The sequence below is a fragment of the Pelodiscus sinensis genome, chromosome 4, assembly GCF_049634645.1.
Source record: "Pelodiscus sinensis isolate JC-2024 chromosome 4, ASM4963464v1, whole genome shotgun sequence".
NCBI classification, from domain to species: Eukaryota; Metazoa; Chordata; order Testudines; family Trionychidae; genus Pelodiscus; species Pelodiscus sinensis.
This window is the reverse complement of record NC_134714.1, coordinates 31,987,092-32,010,042: the sequence shown is the minus strand read 5'-3', so window position 1 is coordinate 32,010,042 and position 22,951 is coordinate 31,987,092. Positions and strand designations below refer to the sequence as shown.

General features: G+C 43.4%; 1 protein-coding gene across 5 annotated transcripts in view; it reads right to left on the bottom strand.

Annotated features, from left to right (window-relative positions):
• The window catches only part of TTC7B (tetratricopeptide repeat domain 7B), a 256,223-nt gene that overhangs the window by 190,112 nt on the left and 43,160 nt on the right, over positions 1–22,951 (bottom strand). For all 5 annotated transcript variants that reach the window (XM_075926715.1, XM_075926716.1, XM_075926717.1 and 2 more), the window contains one exon: positions 18,691–18,812. In XM_075926715.1, the coding sequence (XP_075782830.1) occupies positions 18,691–18,812 (122 nt within the window). The remainder of the gene's footprint in view (positions 1–18,690; positions 18,813–22,951) is intronic.

The following is a 22,951-nucleotide window of genomic DNA, read 5'->3' as shown; positions in this document are numbered from 1 at the left end:
GGCTACAATTAAAAAATGGCTACATTGTTTAAAAAAAATGTGTTGCAATGGTAGAAAAAAAATTGTGTGTCTGAAAACTGTAGGTACTGGGGTACTTTTTTTTTTTAAAAGGGGTACGTTATAAAAAAAAAAAGAGGTTGAGAAACACCGATCTACACTATAAAGCTAGGGAACACTTACTTGCTTGAAGGAAAAGAGATAGCTCCAATGAAGGTCACTAGTGGTAAGAAGGAATTGAGGAAGGGTACAGTTGGCAGTGGGTTATATACCTTGCCTTATTGGCACCACTCTAGGGGCCTATACTGCTGACCAGGGATCCTCTAGGGCAGGGGTCTCCAAACTACGGCCCGCGGGCCGGATGCGGCCCGCGAGGCCCTCTCATCTGGCCCGTGGAGACTGTGACGGGGAAGAAACTCCCCGCACTAACAGCCCCTCCCCTGGAGAAGCGCCGAGCGGCGCAGCGCCGTGGAGCTGGGGCGGGGAAGAAACTCCCCACACTGACAGCCCCTCCCCCGGAGAAGCGCCGAGCGGCGCAGCGCAGCGGAGCCCAGGGGAAAGCCCACGGGGAGGGGAGCGAGGGCACACAGCCGCAGGCGCGGCAGGCGAGGAAGGCGGCAGGACCCAGGAGGAGAAGGGGCAGGGACGCCAGGGTGAGCGGCACGCCCCGTGCGTGCCGGCTCAAAAGGGGGAGGGACCGGAAGGACAGGGGCGGCCGGCACTCACTTTCTTTTGGGCAGGCAGCCAGGAGAGGGAAGCCGGAGGAGCCAGCGGGACGGAGGAGGGACTCTGGACCCGTGCAGCCCTTGCCCTGGGCAGCGAGACTCCCCGGCCGGGGGTGCGGGGGATCGGAGCCGCCAACGGACGGCCACACGCCCTGCGGACCGACGGCCGAGCCCGGGCTCTGCGCGTCCCTCACAGCAAGAGGGGTTGGGACTTGGCGTGGACAATTGCTCCCTATTGGCCAGTGCGTTCTTATCCTATTGGCTAGCTCTCTCATGAGGTCACTAGTGGGCTGGGCTCTATTTTGGCATCCAGGAAACAATTTCACCATTCACACTAATACAGGTGTTCATGTGTAGTGTATCAATGTGTTATTAAATAATAACTGAATAAAATAATATTTAATAAATAATTAAAAACAACATCCATGTTTTGATTGTTTTTTATTTGGACCTCAAGTGTGTAGTCGGCCCCCGAACTGCTGTTTGATAGTTAATGCAGCCCTCGGGCAGAAAAGTTTGGAGACCCCTGCTCTAGGGAAATACCTTCCAATGACTGTGAATGCAGCACACACTCACCTAACCTGGAATGAACATGATTAATCACTCAAAGAAGCAGCACTATATACATGCAGAATAGCAGTATTATTAATCTAAATTTTTTCCCCAAATAGTCTGGAAATATAGTATTCTGTACCCATGCCAACTAACTTGTTAACTTGTTTTTCTTCTCTCATCCTTTGACAGTTCTTTCAGCTATTCCCCCGGTTTTAAATATATTAAGATTTTATATGATATTAACCACCTGTTTATTACAACATAGCTTGACTTGGAAATGAGCTGGTGAAAGACTGTGTCAGCATTTACTGACCTAGCCAGCTGCATTCTGCAGTCTCTAGCACATATTTGTTCCGATTTAGTTTCAAATCAGATAATGGATAAAAAATGTGCTTTAAATTAATCCAGAGCCATTGTCATCTCATATAGAATTGCATTTTACACCAATATGTCCACATGTAAACCACATAAAGGAACTTAAAATTTACTTTTTTCACAGTAGTCCCTGGTTTAACTTCACAATGACTGCAGTCAGATTGTTTCTTCAGAAAGGGATATCTATCTATCTATTTACCTAATCAACTTTTAGATTACACTACAATGCTTATCAGTTCTCCCTGAACTCTGGAAAAGGATGAGTAGACAACCACTCTGTGTACATCAAGGATTTCATTCTCCAGGAAAACCAATATGACACCATTCACAAGCAAAAATTGACTCAAAGGAAAACAAGTTTAATTTCAACTATATCCATTAGGGATGTGAAAGTGTAACTGTGTACATGGTTAATCTGGGCTCATCAGTTAACCTTCATGCTTACACACAGGCTCCTGAAATGTAAAGGGTGCTGGCTTAGAAGCTGGCTCCCCATGCATACCAGCTTGCAGGGAGCTGCCTGCCTCTGATACAAATATTTTAAGCTGGCTTCCTGTGCGTACCAGCTCCTGCCTGCCCCCTACACTGCTGCCTCTGATACAGGGGAAGAGGGGAAGGCAGGAGCTGGTATGCATGGAAAGCCAGCTTAAAAGTTGTTTCCCTGTGTGTGTCAGCTCCCAGAGAGCCATCTGCCTCCCACACTGCTGCTCCACAGGCAGCAGTGTAGGGGGCCTGGTGGAAGTTGGTGCACAAAGGCAACAGTGTGCCTCTGAGGCAGCCATGTGGGGAGGCAGGAGACAGCCATCTATCCCCCATGTGTAACCGCTGAAAATTTCAGCGGTTACATGATTACTAAATTAAACACTTTTTAATATCACTAATATCATCCCTAATATCTTCAAACTATGAAGAGCTACTCAAAGTGGATCAGTATCTAATAAAACCATACACCAATGACATGAGAAATGATCAATTTATCAGATGTTAATGGAACTTAGTTTTAGGTAAGCAGGTAACAAGGTACAGATGGTTTACACAGTTTTTTGTTCAGTAAATATATCCTCTAAGAAAAATAATTCTTTTCACTTTGACCACCCAATGGTCCCAATGTTCAATATTTATATTAATGCATAAAACACCTGTGTGAAATAGGGATTACTACACTGATTTTACATGTGAGAAAAATGAGGCATAGAAGGTTAGCAGGAAGCTGCAGCTCTTGAGCATCTCTGAAAATCAGAAAATAAACAATTTTGCTTAGATCACATATCAAGTCACTATCAGAGCCAGGAGTAGAATGCAGACTCCTAGTCTTCTGCTCTAAATGAGCATATGCAAAAGATATGCTGTTGTTGAGGGAATATTAATTAATCTACAAATCAAGATGAAAACATAGTCCTACGAATTTTGCTCTATGAATCTGTCAAGACAGCAGCAAAAAGGGATCTAAAACATATAACCCTATGGAAGATTGACTTATTACAACAAATCAATGAAATATGGAAACAGCAGAATCTCAGCTAATCCACAGTAAGGGTATGTCTAAACTACATCCCTCTTTCAAAAGAGGGATGTAAATTAGACATATCGAAATTGCAAATGAAGCCGGGATTTGAATTTTCCACACTTCATTTGCATAATCACATCACAGCGTTTTTTCAAAAACACTATTTTGGAAGTGAAACCGCGGTCTAGACGCAGTTATTTAAAAAAGAAAAGCCTTTTTCGAAAGATCCTGTACTTCTCAAAAAATGAGGTTTACATTATCTTTCGAAAAAGGCTTTTCTTTTCGAAATAACCACATCTAGACCGTGGTTTCACTTTTGAAATAGCATGTTTTGAAAAAAAATGCTGTGACGTTATTATGCAAATGAAGCATGGGAAATTCAAATCCTGGCTTCATCTGCAATTTCGATATGTCTAATTTACATCCCTCTTTTGAAAGTCTAGACATAGCCTAACTGAAAACCATATTGCTAATTAGTTAATTTTGAGAATTAGCAAATGTGTTGCAAAACAGATAAAACAACATAAAATGAACTTTATTCGTGTATGTTGTTAATAAAAGCTTGATATATGAAATATATTGTGTTCTATAATATATTCTCTAAAAAGAATCTTGAAGTAGTAGCATGAGACCTCATTAAATTACCTGCTATTACATCTTTGCTAACCACTAAAACAAAGAGTAGAATTGAGTGAGAGACAGTCAGATTCCACTCTTTCAGAAAACACAATAAGGTTGTTTGAGAAAACTGAGAAAAATATAGAACTAATCTTTGCTTCATAAAGCATTTAATATTGTTTCATGGCATACAAACACAGGAATGCAATACAATTAAGTTTGCACAGCATTTCCTATACAAACTATAAATACAAAGGGAAAAATAACAAGAATTACGCTAAATGCTTTGAGAAGAAAAAATGTGAAGCAAAGCTTTAACTTTTGACATGCTAGATTTTCACAATGCACTACTTTTAGTAAAGTACATTTCATATATATTGTTAACATTTTTTCCTATTCTTCTGGGTGCTCAAAGGAGAGATTCCCCCTCTCCCCCCTTAACAGGCACTTACTTTTGACAGCAACCTCAATATGATGCTGCTTAATTTTAATAGTCCCTCCTTGCTGATGTAGAGTTGCAGTGGTAAACAGCAATTTAATTATGAAATATAACATCTGTAAAGTGTCTGTAAAGAATTTTGAGATCCTGTGAGTATGAAGTGCTTTATAAAAGCTAATTCCATTCAACTATTCGATATACTGAACAGTAACATGAGTTTTTATCATGCACTCAACACAAATGCTCAGTAATATAAGAATTGGCAATTTGGGGGTCTGCATGGTACAAATAGTCAGTTCTGTGCTTGCATACCCTGATGTTGATATTAGCTAGGTGAAGGACAAGAGTTAGGCTTTTCCAGTTGTCCATGACTAATTTTTAAAATATAAACCCAAATTTTGTTTTCGGTCTTCAAGTTGCTAGATAAAGGAAGCTCAACTCTTTCATCTGGATTGGAACTGGCGATGGAGAACGACGACAGAAATTTTCAAATGCTCTTAAAAATATTAGGCTCCTGACTCCCACTGAAACTTAGAGAATTGGTAGCTAACTCCCTGAGGGCTCATCGAGGCAAAAACTTGCATCAAGACAGCAAAAGACACATGCAATGTTAGTTATTTTGGTTCAGATCTCTGTGTGGACAATGCAAGTTAGTGTGCGGACCAATCATTAGCCCCTCTGAAAACCACAAGCAGTATTCCTCAACTGTTCACAAAACAAAACTAAAAATTAAGAAATCAAAAGATACTCTGTGCACGACTGTAAAAAGTAAAAAACCATCAAATTCTTAGCATTATACGAATATATCAATTTCACCTAAATAAAGCAGGAGTTTCTAAATAGAACACAGTACTAACAAACAAATGTGTGACAGGATAACAAGTTTTGTATTTCAGGGAGGGGAGGTACAGGGGATTGTAGAGGTGATATATCTTGACTTTACCAAGGCTTTTGATACAGTCTTGCATGACTGTCTCAAACAAACTAGGGAAATATAACCTGGACGGAGTTATTATGTGGGAGCTGTGGTATTGTAAAACCATTCCTAGAGTGTACTGTAGAATCTCACAGTTACAAACACCTCAGGAATGGAAGTAATTCATAATTCTGAAATGTTCCCACTCTGAAAACATGTCTTGAATGTTCTTTCAAAGGTTTACCACTCAACACTGGCTTAATACAACTCTGAAACTTTACAATGCAGAAGAAAAACCACTACAGGTTGGACCTCCCTTGTTCAGCACCCTTAGGATCTCTCCTGTTCCGAAGGAGGACATTTGCTGGATCAGGGGAGGTCCCGGCCACTGGTCTCCCTTGTTGTGTCTGGCTCTGCTATGGCCCCACTGCCACTGGGCTCCAGTCTTCAGGGCTTGGACTTGGGCTCTGACCTGTGCAGGCTCCCCAGCTGTAGTAGCCCTGCTTCTCCCCCAGCCAACTGGGAATCCCTGGGGACAGGACTTGCCGGCGGTCCTGCTTCTGCCATGCTCCACCAGGGATCCCCGGGATGGGGCTTGCTGGCTGCCCCACTTTTGCCACTGGCTGCCCTGCTGCTGCCCGGCCTGGCTGGGGCTTCTCAGGAAGAGGACTCGCTGGTCCTGTTGCTGCCCTACCCTACTATAGCTCCCTGAGGATGGGGCTTGCCCGTCTCACTACTGCCCCAGCTCCCTGGGGTGGGAGCTTGCACTCTGAGGCCCCAGAGCTCTCTGATCCATCAACATCCATGGTCCTGTTGGACCATGGATGTGGCCAGACCAGAGAGTCATGGATTTCGGAGATTCAACCTGTACTTTTAACCATCTTAATTTAAATGAAACAATCTTAGGAACAGTTTCATTACTTTGTCAATTATTTTTTAAACTTTTCTTTTGATAACGTAAGACTGTAGTGCATCTCCATTTTTTGTAATCTCTGCTGCTATTTGATTGCTTACTTTCAGTTCCATTTGATATTTATGGTTCATGGGTCAGTTTGTAACTCCAGTGCTCACAACTCTGCGGTTCTATCGTAGCTATTGGTTGTTTAGATCATGAGTCAGCAACCTTTTCAAGCCAAAGAGCCAAACTACTTCAAAATTCAGAACAAGTGGTCACCAAAGAGCAGTATAAGACCGACCATTTTCATGAGTAAAAATACATAACTTAATATTATTGATAGTTGACAATGATTAATAATAGTATAAATGAAACCTTATACTCACAGACTTTATTTAATGGGACTTCTGCTGCTGCATCTTTTCACACATTTCGTTGAAGTTTACATCTTAACTGGTCAAATCCAGCTTCATGCATACATTCAGGCTGTCTTCTGTCAATCTTATGCCAGGGAACTGGGGATGCAGGGGTGCAGGATGGACTCAGGGTACAAGGTTGGGATGTGTGGAGGTGCAGGAGTGTTATGGCATGGAACTGGGGATGTTGGGGTGTAGGAGTCTAGAGACTTGGGGGCATGAGGGGCTCAGGGCAGGGAGTTCATGTGGATGATGAGCTCAGAGTTTGGATGTGTGGGGGATGTGTGGGAGTGTTTTGATGCTGCAGCCAAGTGGAGGCTGGGCCCCAATTGGGGACTTGTTGGCCAGGCTTCATTTTTAAATAAAGTGAAATATTATGTCCAACACAAAAGGTTTCAACAATGTCTTTATTTATGGCAAGTGTGAGTAATGACTCCCTAGGAAGTACAGGCAGTCCCCGACTTACGTGGATCCGACTTACGTCGGATCCCTAGATACGAACGGGGTGAGGCAACTCCCGCACATGCGCAGCAGCATTCCCGGGGCTCGCTCACCTGGGTCCTAGGATCCTCCTTCTCCTCGGGCCGGCTCCGACTGGGGTCCCGCAGAGCTGCCGGGCAGAGGAAAAGTGCCTCCCCATGCCCGCTGCCCCCCCCCCGACCCCCCTGCCAGCAACAGGCTGCCGAACAGCAGACAAAAGCAGCCTCTCTGCCCCTCCTCCCCTCTATACATGCCGGGCTCCCGGAGCGCAGCAGAGTCCCCGGGGCTCGCTCACCTGGGTCCTAGAATCCACCTCCTCCTGCTCTTCGGCCGGCTCCAACTGGCCTCTGCCTGCAGCAGCTGGCCACAGGGACAGGGATCCCGCAGAGCTGCCAGGCAGAGGAAAAGTGCCTCCCCATGCCCGCTGCCCCCCCCCCCCCCCCCCCCCCGTGGCCTCGCATCCTGCACGCCTCCCCCCTCCCCCTCTGCCAGCAACAGGCTGCCCCCTCCCCTGAGCAATAGGCTGCCGAACAGCAGACAAAAGCAGCCTCTCCGCCCCTCCTCCCCCTATACATGCTGGGCTCCCTGGGCAAACAAAGACTCCACCAAAACAAACAAAGTGCTGGCCTCATTGTGTTAGCAAAAAAAGGACCCTCCTCCTAGAACCCTGGGTGGTGTGTGGAAATAAAGCTATTAGCTCAAAGCATGGTGCAGAGCTGTTTGGTATTTGATGAGTTACTCCTTTAGTCCTGAGTTTGTCACAGGGACAGAAATAGATGTGAAATCTTCTGAACAGGGGAACAGACAGCAAAACAAACATTAGAGGGGAGTTAACCTTTCCCTATGCTATCCAAAACTAAAAAAAATGTTTGGCTAGAGTTTCCCCTACAATATGTACCAGTTCCGACTTACATACAAATTCAACTTAAGAACAAACCTACAGTCCCTATCTTGTACGTAACCCGGGGACTGCCTGTACTACTGCAGAAAGAGAGATCTGTGGGTCATAGTGGATTATGCTCTAAATATAAGTCAACACTGTAGCACTGTTAAAAGTGATTATCTGGGATGTATTAGCACAATTGCTATAAGCAAGCCACAAGAAGTAATTCTTATATTCTACGCTGTGCCAACCAGAGTACCATATCCAGTTCTGGACATCATACTTCTGGTAATTGGGAAAAAGTCTAGAGAAGAGGAACAAAAATGATTAAATGTATAGAAAACATGACTCCTGAGAGAAATGGTTTGCTTAGTCTGGAGAAGAGAAGACAGAGGGGACTTGATAACAGCTTTTAAGTACATAAAAAATTGATACAAGGAAGAAGGGAAAAAAAACGTTCTCCTTAATGACTGAGATTAGGACAAGAAGCAATGGACTTAAATTGGGTCAAGAGAGATTTTTGGGTTGGACATTAGGAAAATGGTCTTGTCAAGGTAGTTAAGCACTGCAGTAAATTGCCTAGAGAGGCTATGGAATCTCAATCATTGGAGCTTTTAAAGAAAGGTTAGAGGCAGAGGCATGTAGATTAGGCTACCAGACATAGTAAAATGAAGCGGTGATTTAAATAATCGCCGCTTCATTTAAATTTACATGGCTGCCGCGCTGAGCCGACAAACAGCTGATCAGCTGTTTGTCGGCTCAGTGCTGTAGTCTGGACGCGCAGGTGGTGACATCAAAGGTATTTGTCTACCACCCAGGTAAACCTCATCCCAGGAGGCTTACCTGGGTGGTCGACAAATACCTTTGATGTCGACACCCGCGCGTCCAGACTATCGCGCTGAGCCGACAAACAGCTGATTAGCTGTTTGTCGGCTCAGCGCGGCAGCCATGTAAATTTAAATGAAGCGGCGATTATTTAAATCGCCGCTTCATTTTACTATGTCTGGTAGCCTAATCTACATGCCTCTGGCAACAGAGGCATGTAGTCTAGACGTACCCAAAGTCTGAAGGCTTCCACCCTACTTGGTGGGGCTCATGATACAGGTCCTCTGCCTGGGGCTGAAGTCCTTGGGCTTCAGCTTTGGCTCCCCTGCTTCGGTCAATCTTCCTGAAGTCATGTAGGAATGTTTGTTGTCAGATTAGGGTTACAGCGCAATGAAGTTTGAAAATGACTGGTCTAGGTAGATGACCTAGAGCAGATGACCTTTCGAAGTCCCTTCCAGTTCTACTATGCTTCCATGAATTTTGTGAAATCTGACAAGACTAAAGACAAGTTCAGTCTTTAGGAGATCAATACAATAAAGAGTGTATGTATGCTGAAAAAAAGGAAAATTATTAAGGGGCCAGAGAGACTAACATTGAAGAAAGCTTAAAAAAACCTAAAATTGTGTGTCTAGGCTGAACAACAGTTAGATAGGAAAGAGAAGAGATGAGAAATATTTACAACTATATAAAGAATGTAAGCATCAGAGTGGGAGAGGAACTGTTTTGAGTGATCATCAGAGACAGAAAGAGAAGTAATTATTACAAATGAGAAAAGAAAAAAATATGTCATTAGATATTGGGAAATACTCCTTAATGTAGCCAGATCTTAGGAATAGTATCCCTGAAAGGAAATGGTGGGAGTCTGAGAGCATTAAATTTAAGTCTAAACTAAACAATGGCTACCTCACCATTAAGCATCAGGACTCAAGTTAAATCCTAAAAGTTTCCATTTCAAACATCTCTTCTTCATAAATAGGATAAAAATACTAAAATACTACATTAACTTTAATGATCAAGAGGAAAAGGCAAGACCAACAGATAGCCGTATGCATGGGATTTACTATATCTAATTTAGAAGAATTAAGAACTGATAGTTAACTGTTGGGATTTAAACCCATGACTCCAGAACATTCATTTATTCCATAGGTAATGTCTTGACTGCTATGGCATCCTTTCCAGTTTGTATACATATTTTGGAATAGGAATTTAAAATGTTTTAATTTTAAAGAGTAGAAAATGGAATTTATTTTGATATAGCTTATTAAATTGCTTATTATATTGCAGGATAATTGAGCAATACCATATATAGTAAGATGAGCAAGGCCATTTAGCTGTGCCTTTTTTATAGCTCTTGGCTTCTAATTAATCTTTTATTTTCCCAAAATTTCAGTCCTTTGTTACAAACTCTTGAGTGACATTACATACACATACTGAACTGTTTCCATGGCAAACTGACTAGAGAGTTTTAGTAATTCAACAGTTTCTAATCTTATCATGAGGCAATCTGGACCACCATTTAGTCAGCCCACGTGCTAATTACTTTCCTCGTTTTTAAAAAAAACCCTCTAATGTGAATGAACTGACATTTTTTCAGTTACACAATGGCAAATGCCACCAATTTTAACCAATCTCAGAGGCCTTCTTCAACTAGAACTATAGATTGAAGAGTGGGACTCTTTGGGGGTCTGGCACACTGAAAGAGTACTTCTTTAAAAGCTGAATCATAGTGCTGATCCTGTGGATCTATGACAAGGACACCAGCGCAAAAGCTGTCTGGGACGGCATCTATAACAAGCATTTTCAGAAATTCTTTCTACAGAGATGTAACACACAAACATAGAGCCCTGCAAACCTGCAGATATCCGCAGATGGGTTGGCAGGGCCCTATATTGGGTGCCATTTCAGCATCACTCCAGGGGATGCCCAGACTGATGGGGGAAAATCTTCCTGCTATTGTGCATGCACACACTTGCTAGGAATGAACATGAACAAACACTTGAAGAAGAACTGGGCCCTCTGAACAGAGACTGAGGATGCAGTCCTGGGGCCTTCAGCTGTGAAGAGGGAGATCCATGCCTGTGGTCCAGTGCATGAGTGTGTTCCACTGGGCTGTGGGGTAGTTCCATAATTGGCTTGTCCTTCGGTGCTGGGATCTTAGCCAAATCTGCACGAGGGAGTTTTCACCTTGGAGTAGAATGTCTGGGAGGGGTTGCAGTCATTATGCAAGCCTGATTCTCCTCACCAGAGAACAAAGCTATAGCTGTGTCTGGCAGGGATATGGAAAACTCCTCAGAGTGGGGGGAGGAATCAGTGCCAAATAGAGGAATAGGGGGCTGTAGTGGGTTGGAGTGGCCACCCACTGACCCCGAAGATGTTGAAGTAAGAGTTTTATATCTTTTTATATTTGTATTTTAGGTTTAATATAATGTAGTAATGTAATGTGACACATTTAACATTTTTACCAATTAAGCCCTTTAGTTAAATATATATTTCTTTGTTCTAAGGTTTAGTAAGTGAGAGACAGAATCTCATATTGTGTCTGTCAATGAGATTACAGGAATGCTGAAGGCCCGAGTCTCAATGTGAATTGTTTTGGTTAAGGCTTAATTTACAATGTCTTTTGCTCTGCTCAATATAAAATGCTGTTGTTTATGCTTTTCTTTGAAGGTCCTTCTAAAGATTGTTTATGTGTGAAAGTGTTATGTGTGTGTCAAGATAAGGTATGAAGGTCATCCTCAGAGCCAGATGGCCAAGAAAGGAGGGGTGATGCGGGTAAAGACAGACTAACAGGTGTCAGAAGACCCATCAGTGCATACCTATGGTCAAAGATTGGCAGATTGACAACTCTAAAGTGAAACCAGCACCCCTAAAAGATAATTGATTACAGGATGAGCCTCTCGGAGATGTTTGTAATGTTAACATCATAAGATAACACACTGGACACAGCGAAATCCATACACTTCAACAGAGGAAGGAGGATTATAAAAGCAGGGTGCCTAACCATGGAACTTTGGGTTTGTCTTGCCACCAACTCCAGGAGAGCATTGGATTGCAACCCACAGAGCCCAATTCCCCCTCTGTGATAGATCTGGCTGGCCACTAGATTGATCCAGACTCTGGACTGGTAACTATAACATCGTCTGGCGGGACTGTGTGTATGGTGTTTGTGTGTGTGTGTGAGACTGAAAAGCATATGCTACTGTTATATTCTCAGTAAGTGTGGTGTACTGCCTTTTCCCCTATAAAAGATCTTGCATGCTTTGTTTAAGCATAACAAAGGGGAGGCGCCCCTCCCAGAGCGCTGGTGGGCTGCACCTGGCCCTAATCATAGAATCATAGGACTGGAAGGGACCTCGAGAGGTCATCGAGTCCAGCCCCCCGCCCTCAAGGCAGGACCAAGCTCTGTCTACACCATCCCTGACAGATGTCTATCTAACCTGTTCTTAAATATCTCCAGAGAGGGAGATTCCACCACCTCCCTTGGCAATTTATTCCAATATTTGACCACCCTGACAGTTAGGAATTTTTTCCTAATGTCCAATCTAAACCTCCCTTGCTGCACTTTAAGCCCATTACTCCTTGTCCTGTCCTCAGAAACCAAGAGGAACAAATTTTCTCCTTCCTCCTTGTGAGACCTTTTTAGATATTTGAAAACCGCTATCATGTCCCCCCTTAATCTTCTTTTTTCCAAACTAAACAAGCCCAGTTCATGAAGCCTTGCTTCATAGGTCATGTTCTCTAGACCTTTAATCATTCTTGTCGCTCTTCTCTGTACCCTTTCCAATTTCTCCACATCTTTCTTGAAACGTGGTGCCCAGAACTGGACACAGTACTCCAGCTGAGGCCTAACTAGTGCAGAGTAGAGCGGCAGAATGACTTCATGAGTTTTGCTTACAACACACCTGTTGATACAACCTAGAATCATATTTGCTTTTTTTGCAACAGCATCACACTGTTGACTCATATTCAACTTGTGGTCCACTATGACCCCTAGATCCCTTTCTGCCATGCTCCTTCCTAGACAGTCGCTTCCCATCTTGTATGTATGGAACTGACTGTTCCTTCCTAAGTGGAGCACTTTGCATTTCTCTTTATTAAACTTCATCCTGTTTACCTCTGACCATTTCTCTAACTTGCTAAGGTCATTTTGAATTATGTCCCTATCCTCCAAAGAAGTTGCAACCCTACCCAGTTTGGTATTATCTGCAAACTTAATAAGCGCACTCTCTATCCCAATATCTACATCATTGATGAAGATATTGAACAGTACGGGTCCCAATACAGACCCTTGTGGAACTCCACTTGTTATCCCTTTCCAGCAGGATTTAGCACCGTTAACAACAACTTTTTGACTACGGTTATCCAGCCAATTATGCACCCACCTTATCGTGGCCCTATCTAAGTTATACTTGCCTAGTTTATCAATAAGAATATCATGCGAGACCGTATCAAATGCCTTACTAAAGTCTAGGTATATGACATCCACCGCTTCTCCCTTATCCACAAGGCTCGTTACCCTATCAAAGAAAGCTATCAGATTAGTTTGACATGACTTGTTCTTCACAAACCCATGCTGGCTATTCCCTATCACTTTATTACCTTCCAAGTGTTTGCATATGATTTCCTTAATTACCTGCTCCATTATTTTCCCTGGGACAGACGTTAAACTGACCGGTCTGTAGTTTCCTGGGTTGTTCTTATTCCCCTTTTTATAGATGGGCACAATATTTGCCCTTTTCCAGTCTTCTGGAATCTCCCGTCTTCCATGATTTTTCAAAGATCATAGCTAAAGGCTCAGATACCTCCTCTATCAGCTCCTTGAGTATCCTGGGATGCATTTCATCAGGACCTGGTGACTTGCTGACATCTAACTTTCCTAAGTGATTTTTAACTTGTTCTTTGTGTATCCTATCTTCTAAACTTACCCTCTCTCTGCTTGTATTCACTACGTTAGGCACGCCTCCAGACTTCTCGGTGAAGACCGAAACAAAGAAGTCATTGAGCATCTCCGCCATTTCCAAGTTTCCTGTTACTGCTTCTCCCTCCTCACTGAGCAGTGGGCCTACCCTGTCCTTGGTCTTCCTCTTGCTTCTAATGTATTTATAAAAGGTCTTCTTGTTTCCCTTTATGCCTGTAGCTAATTTGATCTCATTTTGTGCCTTTGCCTTTCTAATCTTGCCGTGTTGCTTGCCTATATAATGATCTACCTGGCCAGAAACCAGGGGGCTGGGTCAGAGAGACAAAAGGCCTGCCAGTGTGGCTGGTGAGCGGCCAGCCACTGAAGGAGCCAGAAGCCTCCTCTGTGCATCCAGGAGAAGAGCTAGGCCCAAGAGAGGTGGAGAACTGGCTTGGACCGCTGGGCTCCCTACTGAACGACACCCAGGAGGGACTACTGACCTCATCAAGCTTCCTGGAGACTCTGCAAGACACTGAGGACTGACAACCGGATCTGGACTCCTTTGACTCCCCGAGAGACCTACTGGATGTCCAGGTACGCACTGAGGGGGTGAAGGGAAGTGGCCCAGGGAAGAGCACGGACACTTAAATGCCTGAGTCAGCATGTTTCGGGCTGGAACCCCTGCTGACCAAGCAGCAGTCAGTACTGCCGGGGCGCAGTGGAGTGGGTGGGCTTGCTCCCCGCCGCCACCCACAGCTCGGGTGGCAATCTCCCCCTCTTCACCACTGCAGGCGACCCGCCTGCACCCCTCCTGAGCAAGGAGACCCCCAAATGTGTAAATTGTACAAACTGTTTGTTCACTGCCCTGCCCTAAACTAGGGCTGGGCCTTCCTAGACTGCTTGCCTGACTCCCCACCCTGACCAAAGGCTGGGCTTATAAACTGTTTGCCTGACGTCTGCCCTGAACCCTGGCAGGGACTTTTAGAACTGTGGGCTTTGCTGCCCTGCCCTGAACTAAGGCCGGGCTTCAGACTGTTAGTTTACTGGCCTGCCTCAAACCCAGACCCCATTTATTATTGCTTGCTTGGTCAGCTTGTCCTGAGGTAAGGGTGTGGACTCCAGGTGGGTTGTTTGACACCACTAAAGCCCCCCAGGGTATAGTGGTTTGGAGTGGCCACCCACTGACCCCAAAGGGGAGGCGCCCCTCCCAAAGCCTTACAGGGGCACTGAGGAAAACATGGAGTCATCCTTGTAATAGCAAAATGGTGGCACAGGTGGTAAAGTGCCTCGTGCCTGTGAATGCTTTGATTTTGCCCTGAGAGGGGAAGGTGCAGGTGGTGGGAGCAGTAACAGTGCTCTAGTGCCTGCGCTGCTCTTATGCCCATTACTGCTTGTAGCCAGACACAAACCCCATCTTGTTCCCCGCCCCCAGAGAGCAAGAGAAAGGCAGTCAGCCTTTGATGCCCTGGGAACGCAGGTGTGCTGGCTGTCCCTGACTCTACCATAAACAGAAACCAGACAGTAAATGGGCTAGCTGATGACCCGGGGCCTCCCGTCACCCTGATGGCTAGTACCAGTAATTGACACGCCTGCACTGTCCCAGAGAGGAATCTTCGCCCATCACATACCAGAGGTGCCCATTGTCTGCATTTTCCCAGGTGTAAATTATGCTTTGCACCCTTCGTGGGAAACTTGGTGTTCAAAGCCATTTTTCCTAATTGGCCACTTGAGACCAGGAAGAAGCCTACATGACCCAAGGGGTATAAAAGAGGTTCAGCAGCCCACCCCATTTGAGCTCCAATCATCTATACCTGCTGGCAGGTATTGATTGTCTCCCGAGGTCTGTGGGACGCCCAACCTCGCCCTACTTCTTCCCGAGGGATTGAGAGAAAGACGCTGGCCACGCCAAGTCTGGAACGCAGGGGTGAGAATATGTACCTGCTATGTGTCTATTTTGCATGCATTTAATAAGAGCTCAGAGAACCAAAAGGGTTTCATGGTACCTGTAAGTGACTTATTAGTGTAATTTCTGTCCTGTCCTTTGTAGTGTCTGTGTTATCTGTAACACAGCAGTAGCATTTAACAACTAAGTTTACCCTGTAACAATAAAATAGTAACTGTTTAAGCTTTAACCTGACTCCTTCAGTTGCTGTAACAGAACCAAGCACAATTTAAAAGAACTTCAGCCGGTAATAAGGGACTCACTGCCCTGACCGTCGGCTGACACTGCTACATGCAGGTGGGATTGATGACACAGTTGTATCTTTGTGCTGTTCTGACTTGTCACGCTTAGGCTTGTCAGAATGCTTAGGCACCTTGGCCAGGTCCTTAGACCCTCAGGGCGCGGTAGGAGAATGTTACCCTGGTAAGTGCTTGTCCGGAACCACCACAGGGACGGATCTGGCTTAGAGTTCAGGGATCACCCTTTCTTAAGTGAAGGGGATTCCCTGTTCGCTGCTCTCTTCTGTTTAGAAGGAGTAGAGCTAGCAGCTGTGGCAATTGGTACTGCCTTATCAGACATTGCTGCTGGTGACAATGGTAGCGGGGATGAAGGATGATCAGGGTCAGATGCTGGTCTGTGAGAGCGTTCGAGAGGGGTCTGATCAGACTGTAGAACCCTCGCGCTCGGCTGATCCAATGTCTTAATTTTAACTGATGGCAGTGAAAACAAAAGTGAAATGTTCTGTGACTAAAAGAATCCCTGACTGGGGACAGGGTTCAGGGCAATAGATAAGCCCCCTGACTGAGACAACAGCAGTCCCACTTGGGAGATGCTGCTCAAAATAAATAAATAAATACACTAAAAATGAAAAAAGAAAAAGGCTGAGGAGAAAAAGCTGAGGAAAAAGAAAAAATCTCCTCAGAGTATAGGCAGTCTCTAAGGGGGCGCCAGAGGTGCGGAGTTTGCACTTGTCTCCCAGAGGGAGACGTCAGACGATATGTTGTTTTGTGTTGTAGTAGTACAGAAAAAGCTAAATAAGAAAAGATAAGAAGGAGAAATAAAAAAGAATAAGGCTAGTTGTCTTTCTGAGGAGAACTGCAAAGCGCACTGCAGGTTCTGACCAATGCTGCCAGCGGCAGAGAAGGAACTGAAGGGATCGCATCTCGCACATACGCATTAGTTGCCTAGTGCTGTGGCACGTCTGCGCTTGTGCGAATTAGCTGTCAAAGCCACTGTTATCAAAAATCTTCTGGCCAGGTGCGCTGTGGCACCAAAACACCTAAGGTGGAGCACCCACAGGGACACTCCTTGAAGAATTTATATGGAAAAAATACTATGCATATCTATTTATTCAGAATTGTAAGTGAATCTGATGAGTCTGATAACATGTTAATTGAACTAACTCAGAAGCAATGTCAGATTAGAATATAGTGACAGCAACTGACATTTAAAGCTTCCATTCAATTTCATAAATTACCTCTGTTTCATAAAGAAACAGCAGGCAAGGAATCTCACTCCACTGCAACATCAGCATACTCTCGCCCAAGCCAACATGCAAAGACAAAACAAAAACAAAGAAAACAACACTCAAATTTTGAAGACTCTCAGCCCTTTTCAGTTTGAGCCCTGATGTAATCTATAGTTTTCTATGTAACAAAGCATGGTTGTAAGATAAACAAGCACATTCATCCAATTTTCCTAATTGCTTATCATCAATGCTCTTATAACCCTAACATTAAAATACAGATGGAACCACTCCGGTTCTGCAACCTTGGGACCTGTACAGTTCCAAACGACAGAGTATGCTAGACCAGGGAGCTTAAGACTCCCCTCGTTACTCTTGGCTCTGCTCCCTGCCACAGCCTCACTGCAGCCCAGCCCTGCCAAGGCTGCACTTCCCACTCTGGGCTGCACTCCTCAGCACACTGATCATAGCCAGGGCTGCACTGTCACCCGGGGTACACTCCTAGCCCGGGGTACACTCCCAAGCTCCAGTTCAAGCTGCACTCCCAGGCACCAGAACTGCTGCCTCTGGCTTGGGCATAGCTATGCTCCCTGCTATACCAGCCCGGCCAGGGCTGGCAGCTCTGTCCTCCTAGCCCCCACTGGCCATGGCTGTGCTCCCAGCTCCCGCTGCCTCCAGATGGGCAGGGCTACACTCCCCATTGTGCTGGCCCTGCCGCCGCAAAATAAAACACGGTTCACTATTTAAAGTTAACAATTCAGTTTTCGGTGTTAGGCCGAATTAAAAAAAAAAAGATATAGCAGAAAAAGAGCCTGCAATCCTGGGACAAGGGCAAAATAAAAACTTTAATCTCATCATTAATCCTCATTATTTAAATTAGATCAAAATCTCACTTTCTTTACAGACACTGAATGATTATATCCATTTTAGTTATTTATTTTGATTTGAAAGAAAAGTGAAATTTGGGGCTTGCCAAAGTCAATGGGAGTTGTGCCAGTTATAGTCAGGATTTTCCCAGCATTTTCTCGCAAAAAAACAAAAACCAGCAAACCACTCTATAGAGTCTAAAATGAGTATTAAATCAATAACAAATATCAGAAATGTACTTTAAACCTAGTGTGCCAAGTTTTCCAGAGCTTGAAAAATGAATTCCTTTGTTCAGGTTCTGTAATTGAGATTTATTTGTATACCTATACTCAGTATAATTTTTACTTTAAAAATTATGAATGATTTCTCATGCACAGTCTAAAAGGCTCTAAAAGTTGGCACAACTGAGATTTTATATATATACATACTGTTGATCTTCGTGCACATTTATCCTGCAGCATAATGTTAAAATAAGTGATAACTGAAGAGATTTGGAAAAAAAATTAAGAAATCAAATGTTTCAATTTGTTTTCTAGTTCTTTTTTTTGTAGTCTGCATGATTAAATATCGAAAACAAAATACAAACATGTCACATATTCCTAAGTTAGGTATTTAAAATTCTTGCACAGTTAAAAAGAGCTGCAAGAAAACATTGTGTTAATTCTATTTAGTAGTCCCTATTTCATTTTATTCTATACATATGCTCTGAAGAAAAAATTAAATGCAATTTAAAATATGTAGTATCTGGATAGCAATATTAATATCTTCAACTAAAATCTCTCTATTACAGTAACACAATGTAAAGGAAAATGCTTATCAGCTTCATTTCCTGACTTTGACAATATGGTCAAGATAAAAAACACACATACCGTTACATTTAAATCTTACCCATTTTTGAAATACAAGACATGTGCTCTTTGGAGTCCTGTTTCTAGGAAAAATCCCAGTTCCTGTTCATGCACAGTAGACCCGGGTTTGGGGCTTCTGTTTTGTATATTGGTCATTATTATCTTAAAAAAACACAAGCAAAATAAAATTAGATGACATACAAATGAAATGTTCTATTCATTTTATCTGAGCACCTGTGGGAACGAAGAAGCTAGCGCTCGACAGTGTTGTTGAGAGAGACTCCTTCATTTCATTCTTCTGCTGTCTAGGACCACGCCTATACTTACCAATCCAGAAATCAATCTTCTGGTGTTTAATGTAGCAAGTCTAGTAAGGACCGGCTAAATTGAATGTTGAGGGTAGCCCCGCTGTTGGTGCCAGTACTCCTCGATTAATGAGGAGTAAGGGAAGTCAACAGGAGCATTTGCTCCCATCAACCTCCCGCTGAAGAAATGGCGCCAAACTCGGCTTAAGGTACGACGACTCTAGCTACGTTATTCACATAGCTAGAGTTGCATACCTTAAGCTGACCTTCCAGATCAAATATAGACCTGGCCTATATTTACCTCACTGATTTTCCATCTTTTCAAATCTCATATCAATACCTTCCTTCTCTGTTACTTTTAATTTATTCTTCCTTTTACTATTATTCTCACTACAATTATATTATGTAATTTTAATGCATTTTAGGATGCAATATATGAAATAAATTAATGCAAAATAATATATAGATTTTAAAATACATAAATTACAGGATGCTTCAGTAATAGGAAATGTTGGTGTTCAGTTCTGCTTCGCATTGGATCCCCTACATAAATGGTTTACTTTCAATTAGAAAGATGACTGCATAGGCACTACCAAGTTCAGGTAAAATAGTTGTACAGAGTACACAGAAGTGCAATGTAAGGTAAAATATGTGTGGATTAGTAAGATACTCAAAAGTAGTGTTTTCATGCGGTTCAGAAAGAGTGAAATAGAGAAGTTGGAGTCACTTAATATTTGTGCTAACATTGCCCTTTCAGCCAAAGTTCTTTGAAACTGCTGTATGACTTGTATATTCATATCTATATATCTGTAGATATATAGATATACAGGCAGTCCCCGGGTTACGTACAAGATAGGGACTGTAGGTTTGTTCTTAAGTTGAATCTGTATGTAAGTCAGAACTGGCATCGCTGATCAGTTTCAACAGCGGCTGAATCTGGACGCCAGTTCTGACTTTCATACAGATTCAACATAAGAAACCCAGGCGTCCCCAAGTCAGCTGCTGCTGAAACTGATCAGCGGCTGATTCCAGGAAGCCTGGGGCAGAGCAACTCTGCCTCGGGCTTCCTGTAATCAGCCGCTGGTCAGTTTCAGCAGCGGCTGACTTGGGGTCGCCTGGGGCAGAGCAGCTGGGGTGCTGCCAGGTTGGTCCGGAGCGGCGCTGCGGGACCAACCCGGCAGCCCCCAGCTGCTCTACCCCAGGGGTAGGCAAGAAAAGCCTGGTCTGCTGGGGGGGGCACTAGCTACACCCCCCCCCCCCCAGCAGACCAGGGAGACGGGGGTGGCGGGACCGCCCAAGTCCTCCACGGCTTTGCTCCGTCTCCCTGGTCTGCTGACCTGGGAGAGGCGGAGCAAAGCCGCAGAGCACGCTTGCAGCTCTTTTTAACTGTGCAAGAATTTTAAATACCAAACTTAGGAATATGTGACATGTTTGTATTTTGTTTTCAATATTTAATCATGCAGACTACAAAAAAAAGAACTAGAAAACAAATTGAAACTATATAAGTGAATGTATACAGGCAGTCCCCGAATTACGCGGATCCGACTTATGTCGGATCCGCAGTTACGAACGGGGCATTTCTCGGTCCGTCGCCCCCGTCCTCCGGGGCGAGAAAAGCTGCTCCCCGTCTCCCTGGTCTGCAGGGAGACGGGGAGCAAAGCCTTGGAGCACGCCGGCAGCGGGACAGCCCGGCCGCGCTTGAGCTGTCCCCCTGCAGGTGTGCTCCGCGGCTTTGCTCCCCATCTCCAGACACTATCAACTGAGAATGGATTCAAATATTTTAGAGATAAATCTAATTACAAAAAGTGGTGCATAAATACCATTACTTTAAAATAATCTCTAATAAGCCCTTTTATTAATTTATAACATTTTAATTTAAAATGTGAAACAACGCAATCAATATTGTTTTGGATCTGCAGAAAAATTTGTTAGTTAGTAGCACCTAGCCTTTTTCTCTCTTGCAACAATGTCTACATACAATGAGTGTAATTCAGCTAGATATCTCATTATTATTGTTCATTAGGGTTATTATGGTAAAGGCCAGCTCAGAATGGGGCCCCAGTGTACAAAACCTGTTAACCCCATTGTAAAACAGGTTAACAAAGTTTCTAACTTGACAAGACAGACCAGGAAACAAGTGGGGTCGGGGAGTGTACAAATATAGTGTGGAGAGTGATAGTTTGTAAATTCATGTTAATATCATGGAATTTTTTTCCAAAGGAAATCTTTGGATGAGTTTACTTAGGAGGGGACTTGCTAAACAGAAAGGAAGGAAGGTAGCAGGGATACTGAAGGGAAGTAGAAAGGAGGACAAGGCAGGGTAGACCAGGCAGGAGGAAAAGAAGGAGGGGTATGAAGTGAAGAGAAGATTTTTTTACATTCAAAAGTTCTCAAAAGTTTTTCACATATAAACAATAGTTATAACATCAGGATTTTCCCCATATTTCACAATGGGGAAGCTATGCCAGGGCAAGGTACAGGGAATTGTCCCAAGTCACTGAAGAAACCTGGGAGTAGAATTCAGATTTACAAACCCTCAGTTCAGTGCTTTAACCTGGCAGCTAAATATTTTCTCTTCCAATAAGGAGGCTCTGATATTCCAGCTTCAATTAAAACGTTTTGTATTACTCAAACAAGAAAAAGGTGCTTTTCTACCCTATTAACTCTAAAGTGTTTGTGTTGATTAAGTTCACTACCACTTAGGCAAAAAATTCAAGCAACATTTTAACTTCACAAAAATTATTTAATATTTTGATGAACCAAAACAACTAAATATGCCAAGCCCAAAGAACATCTCTTCTTGCAGCTCTCAAACAAAACTCACTGTATCTGAAGGTCTGTCAACAAGAAAGCAATATCACTATAAGAAATAAAGAGAAGGTAATTGCTGAACAAACTGTTGCAGCCCCTTTCTGATTTTAGGAAGTATATTCCTTATCATGCCTGCTTCCATGTGAGTCTAGAGGCTCCCTTGAGAACTCTATTGTGTACCTGCTGTACAGAGGCCACTTTAAAGCAAAACTTCGGCCTTCAACAGCACGTATCTCCATTGTCTTATCTGTGACCTTCACTGTATGTTAACAGATTAGGATTAGGTTTAACACAATGTATCCCCTGTAATGTGTGCTTTATAACTTTTCATCACAGTGGGAACAGCAGTCAGCTTGTTATGTACTCCCAGCTCCACCAGCAGTCTGCCTAGTGCAGATCACAGGCAAAAATGGTCAAGGGAAAATATGTTCAAGGAGCAAATGGACTCTTGGAGGAGATGCAGGCCAAGTGCAAGGATAGGGTAATAGAATGGCAGGAGAGGAGAGAGTGCAGGGAGTTGCAGGCCAGGCAATAGGACAGTATATTTGCCTCCCTGATGACAGTAATGGAGCAGCGCTATAAGTGTAAACATGTCCTAATAACCTTATGCTTTTTCACTTGATCCTAATTTTACTTGAAGATTGTTTCTATCCTACATTATTGATGGAAAAACAGAAGCCACAGGTATGTTTTTCATTATCCCTGAATTATGTCTATAAAATTAAATTAATATATGTTCTTTAAATGTCATTCTGGTTATCTCATGGGCATGACATGTATCTAACACTATTTTAGGATCTTTTCCATCAGATCTGTGGTAAAATCTTGGGTCCATTAAAGTCAATGGAAATTTTGCCATGAACTTCAATCAAGACAGGATTTCACTTTTGATATTTACAGACAGGGGTTTATTTAATTGTCGCTGTTCTTTTTAATTTCAACAAAAATATTTGTAGAATGATGAGGACTACATGATTTTCTCTGTATCCTTTTCACCCTCATGTCTATGAGAAAACAGAGCTCAGAACATTCTGCTGTGATTAAATGCCAAGTTATCTGATCACATCAGTGAAAGAGAAACCGTGTAACCAAGTCCCTCTCTGTCCTCAGAGGGTTTTAATGTGGAAACACTATAGGTGCTGCTGTTGTGTGTGTGACTACAAACTCTTTTGTAATAAATAAGAT